Source organism: Pteronotus mesoamericanus, unplaced genomic scaffold (assembly GCF_021234165.1).
Source record: "Pteronotus mesoamericanus isolate MK-2021 breed Mesoamerican mustached bat unplaced genomic scaffold, CSHL_Meso_final scaffold_651, whole genome shotgun sequence".
Lineage (NCBI taxonomy): Eukaryota > Metazoa > Chordata > Mammalia > Chiroptera > Mormoopidae > Pteronotus > Pteronotus mesoamericanus.
Genome location: NW_026555325.1, coordinates 35,905,954 through 35,922,955, shown reverse-complemented (window position 1 = coordinate 35,922,955; position 17,002 = coordinate 35,905,954). Strand labels below are relative to the sequence as shown.

General features: G+C 31.9%; 1 protein-coding gene across 4 annotated transcripts in view; it reads left to right on the top strand.

Annotated features, from left to right (window-relative positions):
• The window catches only part of LNPK (lunapark, ER junction formation factor), a 68,213-nt gene extending 51,494 nt beyond the window's left edge, over window positions 1-16,719 (top strand). For 2 of the 4 annotated variants that reach the window (XM_054562518.1, XM_054562519.1), the window contains 4 exons: window positions 3,966-4,071; window positions 5,275-5,345; window positions 6,152-6,322; window positions 13,298-15,669. In XM_054562518.1, the coding sequence (XP_054418493.1) occupies window positions 3,966-4,071; window positions 5,275-5,345; window positions 6,152-6,322; window positions 13,298-13,536 (587 nt within the window). In that variant the 3' untranslated portion in view covers window positions 13,537-15,669. Of the gene's footprint in view, window positions 1-3,965; window positions 4,072-5,274; window positions 5,346-6,151; window positions 6,323-7,830; window positions 7,914-13,297; window positions 15,670-16,305 lie in introns of those variants that run through there. The other 2 variants (XR_008528214.1, XM_054562520.1) reach the window with 2 other exon arrangements.
• The last annotated feature ends 283 nt before the right edge of the window (window positions 16,720-17,002 follow it).

Sequence of the window (17,002 nt, the reverse complement as noted above, 5' to 3'; positions counted from 1 at the left end):
AGGAGTTCCATATTCAATTAGCCATAACTCTTTACAGCTGGCACCTTGTGATACTGAAACCTATTTCTTAAGCTCATTTAACTGTTATGGCTTCTTTGTTTAAATGGCAATAAAATTTTTTAGTATTCTGTAGTCAACAGTATAGCATATCTTTTTATATTCAGCTTTAGAATGGCTCCAGATTTTATAAAATGGGGATAAAAGAGAACACTTTTGGAATGTATTTATGATTTTTTAAAAATGTATGCTTTTTGCTACACCATTCACATATTTTAAACATGAAAATTACTTAACATATTTCAGGAAGAATATTCCTTCATTGTTAATGTAGACTGGTGTTAAAGCCTTCTTTTAAAAACTTATTTTATTTTATTTTTCCATTACCATTTAACCCCTTTATATCCCTCCCCCCATTGCAAATCAACACATTGTTGTCCATGTCCGTGAGACCTTTTTCCTTTTTGCTCTATTCCTCTACCCTCTAACCTTCCCCGCCATAATAGTTGTCATCCTGCTCTCTGTTTATGAGTCTGTCTCTATTTTCCTTGTTAGTTCAGTTTGTCCATTAGATTCCACATAGAAGTGAAATCACATGGTATTTGTTTTTCTCTGACGGGCTTATTTCACTTAGCATAATGTTTTCCAGGTCTGTCCTTCCTGTTGTAAAGTTTTAAAATCATTTTCTTTTTTTATGGCTGAGTAGTATTCCATTGTGTAAATTTCCATAGTTGTTTTAGCCACTCATCTACTGATGGCACTTGGGCTGTTTGCATATCTTGGAGATTGTTAATAATGCTGCAATGAACATAGGGATGCTTATGTCCTGTCAAATTAGTATTTTGGATTTCTTCGAATATATTCCCAGAAGTGGTATTGCTGGGTCAAAAGGGAGATCCATTTTTAATTTTTTGATGTATCTCCATACTGCTTTCCACAGTGGTTGTACTAATCTGCACTCCCAGCAGTGCAAAAGGGTTCTGCTTTCTCCACAGCCTTGCCAGCACTTGTTGATTTATTGATGATGGCCATTCTGACAGGTGTGAGGTGATATCTCATTGTGGTTTTACTTTGCATTTCTCCGATGATTCGTGTTGTTGAGCATCTTTTCATGTCTGTTGGCCCTCTATATATTGTCTTTGAAGAAAGTCATCTTTTTAAAATTTTAATTATATTTTATTATGTTATCTCTTTTTTTAAGTCAAAGGACCTAAGTATTTTCTGACAGATAATTTAGCATAAAGTCGTATTAATATATTCATTTACTACTATTTCATTCCTTTGAACTCTCCTTTTTTAGAGTGACAGATCACTAGGGGAAGGTCCCATTTTTGGAGTGTAATAGATTTTATTACCTTGCAGTTCTCTTTTGGGATGTCATTGGGGCTTGGAAGTTCACTGCTTTAGCAGATCACATTATTTTATGTAGATTTTCATGCTGGGTTCTTGAATATGATTGTAAATTATCTTACTTTAGGATATTTAATTCTAATTTAGATTATTTTGGTACTTTTATGACTAATTACTAACATAATTTGTAATGATTTTGAGGCACGTCAGTAGTTGGTTCAGGTATTCAGAGCATTTATGTAATAAAATCAATAAACAATCTAAATGTTAATATTACAGTAGATTTTTTTTCCTGCTCTTCCTTCAAAAAAAGCAGCATTAGGTTTTAGAAAACTATTAATTTATAAACATTAAGAAACCTGGCTGCAAATGAAATACATACAAATCATAATTTTTAAAACAATTATTGAAAAAGCACTTTTAAACTTGACATATGATTATGTCCCTTAAGGTAGCCATATATTTTGTGAAATTGAGAAAAAATAAATTAAAAATTATTCATCTTTTACTTGTTATCTGATTTGAGATACCCATGGTTTGTAAAGTTATTAGTTGTTTAATGAAATTACATTTTTTTGTGTGAGAATGCATGTATTGTATACATTTGTGAATCTAACTAGTTTTAAAGAAATAAAAGTTTAGCAACTTACATACAGTAATAAGTGTATTGCACATATAAGACTAGGGTTAGAAGGAATAATGGCCTAAATTTCGTGATCATTTCAATATAACATGTTTTACTAAAGTTTTTAATTAGTTTCTATATAAAAGGCTTTGTATTTAAGTTATGTATTGCCAAAAATATGAATGAGTTAAGTGATTTCTTGTAGAGAAGATTAATAATTCACTTTTTTCATTATGCCATATTTGTAGAAGACAATCAATTTAATGTGTATTACCACAGGGCTCCCATATGTTTGAAAATTAATAACCAGCAGGTACTTGATAATTTGCCAAGCTGTGTAAAAATGACCAGTATTCCTACAATGATTGCTCTTGATGTTTGTATTAATTACTGTTATCCTTAACAGCATGAGTACGAAGATCTGTTATTTTAAAATTTACTAAGGATGCAAAGGGTTTAAGATATTTGAAATTGTTATTTTATATATTCAGAGTCCATTATATATATTAATGGACATTATCATTTTAAACATGTGGAAGTAAAATATTCCACCAAAAGTTAAGTTAGCTTAAATGCTTTCAAAATCTAATTTGGCATGCTTATTTAACTTGAAAATTTTATGATAAGAGATGACACTTAATGTCTACATTAAAGTTTACTTTTTTATGATAATGATGGAATGTTATTACAAACAACTCTCTAATAAAATCGGAAAAAATGTACTTGATTTGTAATAGTAAGAACTTTTTCTAGAACCTAAATTTTTTTTACTAATAACTATAATTTTAATATCATTTGCCCTTTTTTACTTGGTAGCAGCCTTTAGGTTTGTGATTATTTACATAAAATTACCTTGCTTAAATTTATTCATAATATACCCTTATACTTTTAATATCTTTACAATTTGGATTTATGCCATTTCTCTCATTCCTGATATTAGTATTTTGTGTTTTCTCTCTTTTTCTGATAAGTCTGCTAGGGGTTTACTGATTTTATGATCTTCTCAAAGAACCAGTTTTTCTCTATTATTTTTGTATGTTTTATTTGTTTTCTCTATCTTTATTATCTCTTTTGTTCTGTTTACATTGGTTATTTGCTCTTTGCTTTTAGGTTTTTTTTTAAAATTTATTTTTAGAGAGGGGGAAGGGAGGGAGAAAGGAGAAACATCAATGTGTGATTGCCTCTCACATGCCCCCTGCTGGGGACCTGGCCTGAAACCCAGGCATGTGCCCTGGCTGGGAAATGAACTGGTGACCCTCTGATTTGCGGGGCCAGCACTAAATCCTCTGAGCCAGGCCAGCCAGGGCTGCTTTTAGTTTCTTAAGGTGGAAACGGAAATTACGGTTTTTAGACCTATCTTCTTTTGTGGTAGGTGTTTAGTGTTATAGGTATTTAGTGTTATAAAATTTCCTTTAATTACTATTTCAGCTGCATATCATAATTTGATATGTTAAAATTTTTTTATTTAAAAATACTTTATAATTTCTCTTTGAACCCTGGATTATTTAGATGTTTATTACCATATTTTGCCATATATAATGTGCTCCCATGTATAATGCATACCTATGTTTTGGACCAAATTTTGAGGAAAAAATTCTTTTGTTTTAATTTTAAAATTCAATTATTTATTTATTTATATTTAGGTACTTGTTTTTGTATTATAAAGGAATTTTAGCATTTTTGGAACATACTATGGTACAAGAAATTTTATGTAACAAATAATTACAAAACATAAGAAAAGATACAAGGCATTTCAGGTACTACCCATGTATAATGCACATCCTTATTTTTCCCTCAAAAATTTGGGCAAAAAGTGCACATTACACAATTTTGTAGTACAGCCTTTCTAATGAAAATTTGAATCCTCTATAGAGATTTATAAGAATCGGTATTATTTTTGTTTTGTTAAAATCATTTAAGTTCTGACAAGCATAGGCATTTCTTGGTAACTGAATTGTATAGATAAATTCTTGTGTATTTATTTATTTACTAGGTCTTCATCCTCCGGGCCCACCTTTAGCAAGACCCATTCTCCCCCGAGAGCGAGGTGCTTTGGATAGAATTGTTGAATATTTAGTTGGTGATGGTCCACAAAACAGGTAATGTTTACCAGGGTGGTAAATACATGAAAATCAAGAAAAAGTTTATTGGCCATGGCTTATATGTTGGGTGTGTACATACTAGATTTCTGTAGTTTTGTGGCTCCTGTTTCCTTCCTTTAAAACAGAATGTAGTAGTATTGTAATTATAGCCTTACAAAAGAGTACAGATTCAATTGTTTTTTAAAGTAGCAGTTTAGATAAAATGTAGAAAAAATATATATAAAATAGAGAAAATATTGTAACCCTACTATATTATAATCTTACCCTAAGGTTATTTTTAGAGAAATTGATTCATTTCACTAAAACTTCTATATTTGAAGAGTACACTGATAGTGAAAACTTAATAGGTTGTAAGAAATGGCATTTTATAGATGTCAGTACTGGACTTGGTGATGGTGATAATAACACAAGGATAATTTACATGTATGTGGCACTTATAGGTCTCTAAATACTCTTCCAATTATTATCTTATTTTACCCTTACGGTAATTGTAGGAAGATAGGTGTGATGTGAGTGAAGCAATTATCGTAGTAAAAAAATTTTTAGAATAGTAGATATTTGACAAGATTATTGGTTAATATTATCAATTTAATGAAGGAATAGAATTTAAAGTTAATATAATGAATTGTATTTTATTCAAAACAGAATGTCTTTTAAAAGGAACAAATTTTTTTTAAGTACATACACAGAGAATAGAATGAGTCAATAGAAAATGAGGAAGGTGTTTAAGCATAACTGGGATAGGTACAGGAATTATGATGTACAGAAATTAATCTTTGGACTAAATTAAACAAAATTAATTTCTTTACTACAAGAATACTCACTATGAATCTCTAAGAGGTTCAGTCTTATCTGACCACACACTTGGGGTCTATCATCCCCAGGAATATACTTTAGGGAACACTGAAATTTAAGTGTTCTATTACCAAATATTTCTGCTAAAACTTAATAAGGATATAGTCATTTGACTGTTGCTTAGTTTGTTTTTAATTTGATGTATAAATTATATTTTAAAACGGTTGAAATTTTGGCTATTGCTTTGTTTAGAGAGTATTATTTATTTTTTACTAAGAACATCTAATCTGTTATGACATATTTAGCTATGTTAAAATATAAATTAGCTGTGATGGCTAAAGTGGCCTCTCCCATGGGCTTTGTTTGCATTTGTAACTTGTTTGTTTATTTTTCCTTTTGGTATAGGTATGCCCTTATATGTCAGCAGTGCTTTTCTCATAATGGCATGGCTTTGAAAGAAGAATTTGAATACATTGGTAAGAATTATTGGGCATTTAGATTTAAACATTTTATTTTCAAATATTTCATTCTATGCCAGTTCCCATGTAATGTCATTTTACTTTTGGTACTGTCTCTGTATATATTGTTCAGACATATTGCCCTTATTTTAGAACATAGAATGAAGCAGAAAAGACAACTCATGTTTTTCTCATAATGATGTATAACCTCTAGGCTAGCTGTTCTCAAACTTCACTGTGCATCAGAATCACCTGAATAGCTTTTAAAAATTATGTCCCGGCCCACCTATGAAAAGTCTGCTTTAAATCATCTGGGGTGGGGTTCTAGGCATCAGCATGGTTTTAAAGCTCTTTAGATGATTCTCATGTGTAGCCACTATTAAAAGATATTGTGCTAAATTTATTATACCTCTCAAATATGATGCATTACGTTTTCTTGAGCAAATGAGTTAGGTTCTCGGTTTAAAAATACCTAATGATTCTGGTGACCAGAAATGTAATTTCTATAATACATATAGGTCATTATTAATATTGTTTTGCTGTTATTAGTTAACCTACTACATAACTTTTCTGATTTAAAGTTAATATTCTAATAATACTTAGAAAGTATGCTTTAAAAAAAAGAAAAAGAAAGTATGCTTTAAAATTAGCTTTGGTTAGAATACCTACAATAGTATTACTAAAGCCATATGTAATTTCCTAAGGGATAAATAACTTTTGAAAGGTTCTTTGACTAAATGCAAAAGTAATTTTGAGAGTTATCAGATTAGTCCTTGAGTTTTCTTCAGTTTGTGGTTTTGTTTATTTTTAAAAATTCTCTGCAGCTTTCCGATGTGCCTACTGTTTTTTCTTGAATCCTGCAAGAAAAACCAGACCCCAGGCCCCAAGACTTCCAGAGTTTAGCTTTGAGAAGAGGCAGGTGGTGGACGGCCCAAGTTCAGTTGGTCCCTTGCTCTCAGGAAGTGTGATTTCATCAGAGAATCAGATCAGTGAAGGTATGAGTATGTTAATTAAAAAGTTCTGTGTCTTAATGATGTTTGCTATTTAACAATAACAGCATAATGCTTTTAAATAAGAATGGACTTATCAGGTTTTGCAGCATGCAAATATCAGCTGTTGTTCTGATACTGTTGTTTCCTATGTGGTTGGTATAATGTGTTTTAGTTTTAAAATACAGGTTATACTTTGTTAGGCAATAATCAGCAATAGCTAGGTAAACATTGTTTATGGAGTTACCTCTTCTAGTAACTGTTGGGAGATTTGACTAGTAATGTTTTTATGGAACCATTTTTTCAATTGACTTAAATAAAACAGGTTATGAGAATTATGAAACAACTCTAAGGGTAAAATCCTTACAAAATTTGCAGTGGTAGAAGTTACCAGAAAGCAGGAAACTTTGGATTTGAAAAGTCATCCTTGCATCCTTTAGATGAGTTTGTTGATCAGACTGCTGTTCCTTTGAAACAAATAATTTATCTTGGTTCATGAGACTAACATTGCTTGCACATGCCTTGATGTAAACAACCTTATTTTGGAGAAAAAGAATTCATCAGAATTTGTTGGGGTTTTAGATCTCATTTAGTAATTCTACTTTAGGAATTCTTGAGGAAGTTTCACTAAAAAATGGAAAAGATGAGTTGGAAGATTTGACTTTTAATTGCCAACTATTTCTTGCTGTTAATATGAGTAACTGTTAAGCAGCTCTGAATTACGAAGATTGCTAAAATTATGACACAGGTCATGATATTTTGGTGCTATACCAGGTATAGGAAAAAATTTATATTGGAAGTTTAGTTCACATAGTTTATTAAGCAATTAATATTCATCCTTTTCATTTCTAGGGATTATCTTTTGTCTATTTGATTTCTTTATAAAAGCATTGGGTGGGGCAAAATTGCTTGGGCAAAATTGCTTTAACTGAGAATAATATGAGATAGTGACTGTCATATATCACATTTATTATGAAAATTTGTGTATTTTTTTTAACTTTAAAGAATGAACCTATAGTACCTATGTTGATGGGCTTGGCCATTGGCCTACTAACAAATACCAGAATGAATTTAAATACAGGTAGCCATGACAAGAGGCCTGTACATTCAAAAAGTGAATCAATGCATTCATCTCCTCCAAGTCTGCAGCATCAACTGTCAACTCCAAACACACTACCAGATTTTTTCTTTTGCTTAAGTCATGCTCTGAGCTGCATGCTGTCACATGCAAATCATCTGCCTGGCCATTGCAGCCTCTTGGAACTGAAAAATGAAAGCGTTTCATACTGAAGATGCCTAGAGGAAAAATTGAAGTTCTTTCCATTAGTAACCTTGCTTATGAAAGCTAAAATGAATATTTAAAAGCCAATAGTTGGGGAAAAAAGAAAAAGAAAAATCAGCCAACAAAATAAAAATCTTGCTAATGAGTCCAATGCTTTGTATCTTCTGCTAAGGCCAAGACGGATAGTTAGCAAACAACGCCCAGCTATATCTTTCCTTCTCATCTAATCTAGGAGGAGCAATACCTCAGAGGCCTCATTTTCTGTCTGAAATCTCCAGAATGAAGTCTAACTGGCTCATATTCAACCCTAATAAGGTAATATTAATAGGTGAAGACAAAATTTGAGGCAGGGTCTGATAACGTCACATAGTGCTAGAATCTGAAGCAACAGTTCCATTTGGTTAAGGTAGTCTTTAGAGTAGTAACTTTTTCATACTTCTCTTTGGATTCATTAAAATAGCTATGAGCACCTTTTACTTCTCTTTGGCTTTCCAGAAGACTGAATGAACTTTTTTCCAAGACTCCTATCTCAACAGTATGATATACAGTTACCAACTCCACCCTGGATTCCTTTAGTAAATGACTGGAAGGATTTCTGATCAACAGAGAGGCTGTATTTGTTTTGAAGAGTGGAGACATATCTTTATGATTAGATTGAACTGTTAAGTAAGATCATATCATCTCAATCATCTGCTCTCCATGCTGACAGGCAATGTAATTGAGGGCTTAGATTTCTGATTTCTACATTCTTGATGTAAGAAACTTAAGGTTTGAAAAAAAACTTTCCTGCTATAATTTTTGTATTTTTTAAGTATTGAAATAGCTTCTTGAGAGCAGCAAAAGCTGTATAGATTAGGTTATTGACTTTACAGATGAAGAGAAAAGGTAACTTTCTTCCATCTGAATTTTCCTTTTAACAGATATTCTAAAACCATTTATATGAATAATCTAGAATTAATGGAAGATATCTTTTAAAAAAATAGATGATGTGAGACTAAGAAATTGTTTTGTCTTGATTCTGCTACTGGAAGATTTTGCAGTTAGGATGAGGCAAAAGGCTTTTGAAATTTTTGGATCACCCTTTGGAACAACATATAAAATCTTGGAAAGTTTTCATCAAAGAAGGAGACCTAGAAGAAACTTCCCCAATTAATTGCTTATTTGAATTTCTAGAATTTTTTTATAGAATTGTGTATAGAAAATGCTTTGGTAATGGAGTATTAGAGAAACACAAGAAATTAGGACTATGGATTCTCTTTTTATCTAAGAGTATACTAGATATGGTATGCCAAAGCGATGAACTGCTTTTTGGTTCCTCTCTTTTATGGTTAAATGAATAGTGCAGTGATACCTGAATCTCTGTTAAGCCACATTAAAGTGGTTTATCAGTCTTGCCTTTTTTTTTTTTTTAATGCATTCCAAAATACCTGCTATATAGCAATTTTTTTTCTGTAAATATGGTAAAAGAGTATGAGGTTTCTACATTGTTAGTATACTAGTGTAGTGATTTTAGGCTAGCATGCTTGAAAAACAGTATTATTTTCATCCCTCAGTTGTATTTGTCTAGGTTTTATATAATTATTTTAGGAGAAAGTAGCTTTTAGGGGAGGAGGTATAAGGGGACTAAATGGTAATGGAAAAAATATTATAAGGATTAAATAAAAAAGAAAGTAGCTTTTATTTAACTGGAAATAACTTGCTAATAATAAACTTCATGGTATCTAACCAATGCTCTCAAAAATAACAAGTACAATTTATATAAGGTCTGATTTCTGCTCTTCCTTTCTTTTAAGTAATATACTGTTACTGTTAGATTATGTTGAACTAGGGAAAGTTCTATTTGTAGTATTGTTTGTTACAATGCTCTTGGAGATTGAACTATTTGATAATGTAAATTTTGTTGCGTTCTGTATATTTACCAGATCTAAAAAGATTATATCTTTATATTTAATTATGTACAGTTTACTCAAGATACAAACAACTGTAGTAAGTTTTTGCATGCTTTAGACATAGAGAATTTTTGGCCCTTGGATTCACTTTTCTAAACCACCTTCACTGAATAGTTTTATATCATTGCATAATAATGACATTCTTACTCATGTAATAGATTTGTTCACCAATGGTAAATAGATAGATAGTATTCTCTGCATTGAGTATGAGCTATTTTCTTATAGATGATTCTTATTTAATTGAAGTTTATTCATTGATCCACTGGGTTGAGTTTGAGATGAAATCCATGTCTTGTTCCTTAAAATAAGTTGGCCATTTTCCTTAAGACAGAAAAATCTTGTAATAACTTTTGTAAGTTCAAAGACAATTTTTCTATTTTAATGTAACCAGTTTCCTTTGAGCAAGTTTTATACTCTATAGTAAATACTGATATATCAGCTAGGCAGATTCTTTTTGGTTATTGTATAAAGGAATAAAATATAAAGTAAGTGAATTTCACCAAAATATGAGGAGTTTTCAAAGGCATAATCTAAGTAGAATCATATATTTTTCTGTGAAAATTATATATTTCCATTAGAAATGCATGAAATTGTTTTGTCAGACTATTATTTAATTTTCTGAGAAAATTATTCTCTTAAGAGCTAGACTAAAATCCTAAAGGTAAGTTAATGTCCTTACATGGTTTTGCATGTGTATGGCTTTAGGTGAGGCAGTGGTATTAGTTTTACAATTATACTCAGTATTATGATTTTGAGTTGTCTCACTGAGTAGAGGCTTTTCCCAAACAACTGGAGGCCAGTTTGGTAGGAAAGTTTCTTAAGGCTACTGGGATGGGAGTGGGGCAGTGGGAGGGAGTGGGGCAGGGGGTAGGAGTAGGGACAGGAAGAAATTTCATGAGCTGTTTTTGTTTTATCACGTTGCAGTGTATTGTTTTCTTGGTATTAGAGATGCCAAAGTTGATTTTCAGAATTTTCTTACAGATGGAATTAGATCATTGAGATAACTTTGTTTTAATTTTGTTTTAATTTTAGTCTTAAACTGGTGTGACTCCAAAGGCTGGTTTCTCTTTTAGTATTTTATGCCCAAATGTTGACATCTTCTGTAATGTATTTAAAATATACAACCAAGTTATTTTAAATTACAACTTCACAGGAAAAAAAATTGTTTTTACTAGAACACGCAAATGATACTTTCCCATAGAAATAAAGTCTCTTTAGAATACACTTAATGATATTATAAAGCTCTGTGGTTTAGTTATTAAACTGGTAAGTATTTCTTTGTTCTTGTACACCTGGTTCACTTAAATCTTGTTTGGATGACTCACAAAATAGCACTGACATTCGAACAGTGAATAGTTATGTCATTTAGACTGGCCGATATCTGCATTATAGGCATGATGGCACAAACCAGTTTTTTGTAGTGTTGCTGCTATCAAAATTACTTTTCTGCAAAGTAACCTGGGAAAAGAGAAGTAGTCATTAACAGGCTTTTTGATTATGTTTAAGCCCTACCTATCATTTCCCCAATTTTCAGTCTTCTATATGGTCTCTGAAATATAACAGTATTGATGGTCAAACTTTGTATATAAAATCATTTTATAATTATGACAGCAAATGGTATTTCTTACTATTCACCTTTATAGACATTTAAAAATTTAAGTATGGTAATTCTGCCCTTTGTATTAACTGCATTTTTAAAATCCAAGAATTTTACAATCAAATGAATTCGAGGAGCAATGTTATTTCTGAAAATAGTTACATGACAGAAGTTTAATATGATAAACCATGAGCTTTGAAACTGCTCCTGTTTAGGTACTGAGAAAGTCTGTCAGGCAGAATATAACAATGTGGGCCTATCTGTGTTCACTTAAACACGTTTATTGGTAAGTTGAGTTGTGTATTCTGAGCTTTTTATTTTTTTCATTTTGTGTGGCTTTATTGGTTTGTTTCAGAAGGGTTCCTAAATTATAACAAATTGTAAGGTTTTTGGCAAGTAAGTATTTTTCTATGGCCAGAGTTGTGGAAAACCATGACTTAAAATTCTGTTCTGGACTTAAAATTCTATCCTGGATAAATTCCTTGAGGGTAGAATTACAAATGGTTGGTGACTCCTGAAGTTTTCTACTAAAGACCTTGCCCACGTAACAGAAATGATCTACAACAGGATTTCATTTGCAGTTACTGCTTTTCCTTTGTGCGCTGGGACATTCAAATAACAAACTCAAATGATTTTTTGCTTTTTACCTTGGACTTTTGTGAGATCTGAAGTGTTACAGCAATGCCATTTTAAGTTCCTTTTAAGGTAAAAATAGCATTTTTGTGACATTTGGGACAATACAATTTGAGAACTCTTCCTTACTACTTTTTGTGATTATGTGACATTTTCATATAGTAAAACCTCATTAAGTTGGATGTTCTTAACTATAATTTTGGCCCTTCATCCTATATATAAAAATTGGAAAAAAGTTGCAATTAATTATGTAAACTAGACTCTAAAATATCTGTTTATAGAAATAATTCTTTTAAAATTGTTTTGGCACAGTGTGTGAGATATGATTTGTATTTATTAAAACTGATAGGGTAAAACCGTGAATTTATAAAACTTGTACATTATCATGTGTGTATACATAGCACATGATTTCTTTGTAAACCTGTTAATTATATTTATTTATCAAAACATGCATGCATACACGCACATTGTACTATCCAAGTAACTAAACTAGAGCTTTTTATTAATGTAGCTTGGTCTTTCCTCCAGAAATTTTGAATCAGTAACACTTGTATCTTATAAGAGATCTATGAGGGTAAATCTGCTTATTTGCTTAGCTGATGTGGTTTAATCATATTTTTGCTAGCAAGAATATTAATTGCTACTTATTATAAAAACAAAGCTGCTCCTGTCATTCCCTCCTCCATCCCATTCTCCCAACGTTAAAGAATTATAGGGACTTTAATAAAATTGTTGTTATTATTAAGTTATTATTAAGGGATTTGAATTTAATTAAACTCAAAAGTTTAAAGGGAACAAATTTTAGGATAGGGACCAAGACTTTTTAATTAGTTTCCATTATAGAGACAGGGACAAAAGACCCTTCTCTTTCTCTCCCTAGCATTGTAGATATGAAGCATATTCTGACCCAGAGGTTTAAATGCTGAGGATTTGTCTTGCACAGTGGGGATGAGGGGAGGCTTGTCAGGCCTTTGGAAAAGGTGGATCCTGACTGACTTCTAAGTCCTTGGGTAATAGAGATGTAAATCAGCGTGGGAAATAGCACTGCCTACAAACAGGCAAAGGTATGCGTTTACACATTGCCTGCAGGCTTGCCTGGGCACAAGGGAGACAGTTCCTTCAGGAAACATAATCTGAGAGTTCATACATTTGCTTTGTTTGTCAGGCTGTTGTCTCATAGCACATGATTCTATTGGGACTTTGATTTGACATTCAGCTTTGAAAAGCATCTTTAGGAAAATTCCTAAATTTTATGAAAATAGGGGGCTTTAGATAAAAGTATATTATGGGTTCGTTTCTCTCAAATTGTTTTTTTCCTTCATTCATATCAATTCATATATAATATGCCAATGGAAGTTAAATATATATATTATAAGTGATTTTTTAAAAAAGAATTAAAAAAATTTAGATCATTCTACTGTTTCTTAGTCCATGTATGTGTGTGCTTATCTTTTGCTTATCTTATTTAGCAGTTTTAACATTTGGGTATTTTTTGAAGTCTTGACTCTTTGTCCTTTTAGAATCTGTAGAAGAACAAGATGTTTTTGATAGTACTACAGAGCAGACAGAGGACAAAGTAACAGATACAGAACAGACAAGCGGAGTGACTGAAGAAGCATCTGGCACAGAGGAACGAGAGGAGAAGGAAGAAGAGACCGAGAATGAGGAAACTTCAATGAATGAAGCCAAACCAACAGTTCCCGGGGCTGATTCTATTCCTGATCCTGAACTAAGTGGAGAATCTTTGATGACAATGTAGTAAATTCTTCCATGTGCCTTCAACTGGATATTTGTAGTTTTGTTGATGTCAGTTACTGCTTTTTAGGTGGTGCTTTTTTTTTTTTTCTCTAAGGATATGCTTGATATCATTTGAATTCAGATTGCCTAACTTTCAATATGTCAGGGTTATATCTACTAGGTATTAAAACTAAAAGCAAGTGATATCAGTAAAGTAAGATCCTTTTGAATGTACAAAGACCCACACTGTTTAGACAGCTTTTAGAAAATTTTTCCATTCTAAAATTAAACAAACCTGATAGCATTTTTGTTTTCTATATGTGTGACCTGTAAATAATATCCATTTTGACATAGGAAGAACTTTGGTTAGGAATAAGTTCTAATAGTGTTTGTTTTAAGGAATGAAACTCAATTAAGATTTTTAATACTTCATCATTAAAAATGGATAGAATTTTTACTCTCAAGATATTTGCCGGGGGAAAAATGTCTATTTAGGCATTTACATTAAGCAGTATGAAAGTTTTAACTGTAACTAGGTATTGGTACAAATTTTGGGTAAGAATGCAGTTGAAGAGTCAAGTGCAGTGTTTCTTTTTGATGTCTCTTATTTTGCAGCTGGGCCAAAGGCACATAATGTATATAATTAGCTTATGTTTACATAATAACATATAGGAAATATTTCTGCCCTTGACTGTACTTGAATTCTGAGCATTATTTATATTTGTAAAATAATGGTGATATTATAAGTGAATTTTGTGCTCATGTGTGTATTTTGTTAAGGAAATAAAGATGATCTGGCAGTAATTTCTTTTTGTTAAATATCTAGACTTCTTCAGACAGAATCTTGGTGAATGACAGCTACCTGAAAAATCTTAGGAAAAGCTCACAATACGGTAAATCTGTCGATAACTGCTGAGGGCAAATTATGATGCTTTTATGGAGACTTGTTACCTTTTGAATTCCGAGTAGTGACATTTAGAGATTCTAATCAGAGATTTGGTTTTCTGATTCAGAAAATCATACGCCATTTGTAATTTTTAATTTTGAGAGATATATAAGTTTTGTGAGAATAGGCAGTTAGTTACTGGTAGTTCATTGGATTTAATGTGTATTAAAGATTTACTGGGAAAAAAATTTGACCCATAATGGTAATTCTTGGACCTTAAATACAGTATGGTTATGTTTTCTTTCTTTTATCTCTCATCTCCATTATTAAAAAAATTGAAATCAAATTATTATGACAAAAGCAGGGATATATAGGAATGGTGTATATAGCCAATATTTCTAAGTTGTACAGTTTATTAAAAATTTAATAAAGTTACATTTGTTATTTAAAATTCATGTATCTGTTAATAGTCTGAAGCATCATGGTATAGTGACCAGAGTTTTTGAGATTACAGAACTGGGCTTAAATTCCAGCTCTGAAGTCTTGGGCAAGTCACGTGATCTCTCTTAAGACTGTTTTTTTTGTTTGTTTGTTTTTTTGTTTTTTTGTAAAATAGGAAGAAGAATACCTATTCTTCCTATTTTGGGGATATGAGGATGATTAAAAATAATGTATGTAATGTGCCTACTTCACTGCCTGATAATAGATATTAAGTAAATTGTAGTATTTTATATTATTGATAACCTTGTGAAATATGAAAGAGCTGTAAATTCTTCCTCTTGGAGATAAGTAAATGAAAAAATAATATGAGCATTTAATTCAGCTGCTCAGAATCAAGCCATTGTGTTCTGCATCAACTTCTATCACACACATGTGTATAGCTTATACAGATTAAGGAAATACGAACCTAAGACTATGGAATATAAGCTCTATGGAATAGCATCTTTTTTTTATGAATTTCATCAGATTTTAGTAACACCTTGCTCATTCTTCTTGTTATAAAACACTCAAATTCTGGTGCACATTGCTTGAAAATACCGCAGAGAAATATAACTTAGTGATATAATCAAGCAAATATTATGAGAATTATCTTTGAAAGAAATATAGAAGGCTAAAAGGGGATTAGTAAAATGAATGTAACAAGTAGCATGCCATAATCATATAGTACCCTTTAAAGTAGAAAAGTTTATTCTGATGTTGTTGTAATAAACAGTTAATAGTTGAAAGAGTGGTGAAATGTTTTATTTCTGATTATTAAGGCTAGTACAAATGAGGGAAAGCAAACAACTAAGCTCTGTTAGCGAGAGTGACCGTAACTTCCTTATTTACATGCTTAACAGGTCATCATCTAAACTTTTCTCACTGTGCTGTCAGCATAATTACAAAATATGATCTGGTTTCTGTCTCTCCATCCCTCCTCCACCAATATGCTATAGTCTCAACGACTTCTTTCAATTTTCTGACCATGCTAAGCCCTTTCCTGTTTCAGGTCTCAGTTTAAACCTTCCCTCCTCACACAGATGCCCTCCTAAATTCTCTATCTAAAGTGGACTGTCTAAAGAGCTTTTTACTGTCTATTATGTCACTTTATCTCTACCATTCCAAATAAAGTATTTTGTTAAATAGTTTACAGTCTATCTTCACAACATAAAGTCGGTGTGTGCAAGGCTCTTATTTTTCTTACTTATTACTGCATCTCCATGGCCTAGCACAGTGCTTGACACATTTATTCTGTGAATTAATAATTTGTTGCTAGATCAGTGAAAGCTCTCAATCCTTACCTCACTGCTCTAAAGTATTGACATTGCTGAGCACTCCCTTCTGTTTCAAACACTTTTTCTTTTGGATTTGAGTTCCCACATTATTCTTTTGTCTCAGCTTCCCCCTTTTCTCTGTCTTTTGCAGGCTTTTCTTCCCCTGCCCATCCTTTAAATGTTGCTGTTGCATAGCTTCTACGTAGTGTCAGTATTTCTTCATTCTACATACCCTTCCGAGGCTCTCATCAACCTCCATGGATTTAATTACCACCTGTCACTCTCGATTCTCACACCTCCAGCCTTGATCTGTTTCCTTCACTTCAGCACTGTATTCACCTGCCTGCTGGAATGTCTCTAATAGGCAATATATTAAAAAATGAACACTATCTTCTTCAAACCTTCAAAACTTTCAAACCACCTGTGTTTTTCATCTCATCAATAGAGCCACTATTGAAACCGAAACCAGAGTCTGCCTATTTCCTTTCCCTTTTGTCCTGTATCTTAACTCAATTTCTGTTTCCTAAACATCTTCCAGTTATTCTCATTTCTGTCCCATTAACAATTAATAATAAACATTTGCATTCTTACTCTGTGCCAAGCAACATGCTGTTTATGTGTATTATTTTATTTGTTCTTTGGCAACAATCCTGTGAAGACTTTTATCTCTGGATTATAGAAAAGAAAACTGAGGTGTAGAGGGAATAAGCAAGTTGGTAAGTAGAAAATCTGGGTTTTGAATGCAGGTAAATGACTTCAGAAGTCTTACTATTAATTACTGTTGTACTGCCTTCTAACTCACGCCTTTATCATTTCAAAGCCACCTCTTAACTGGTTTCCCTGTCTCC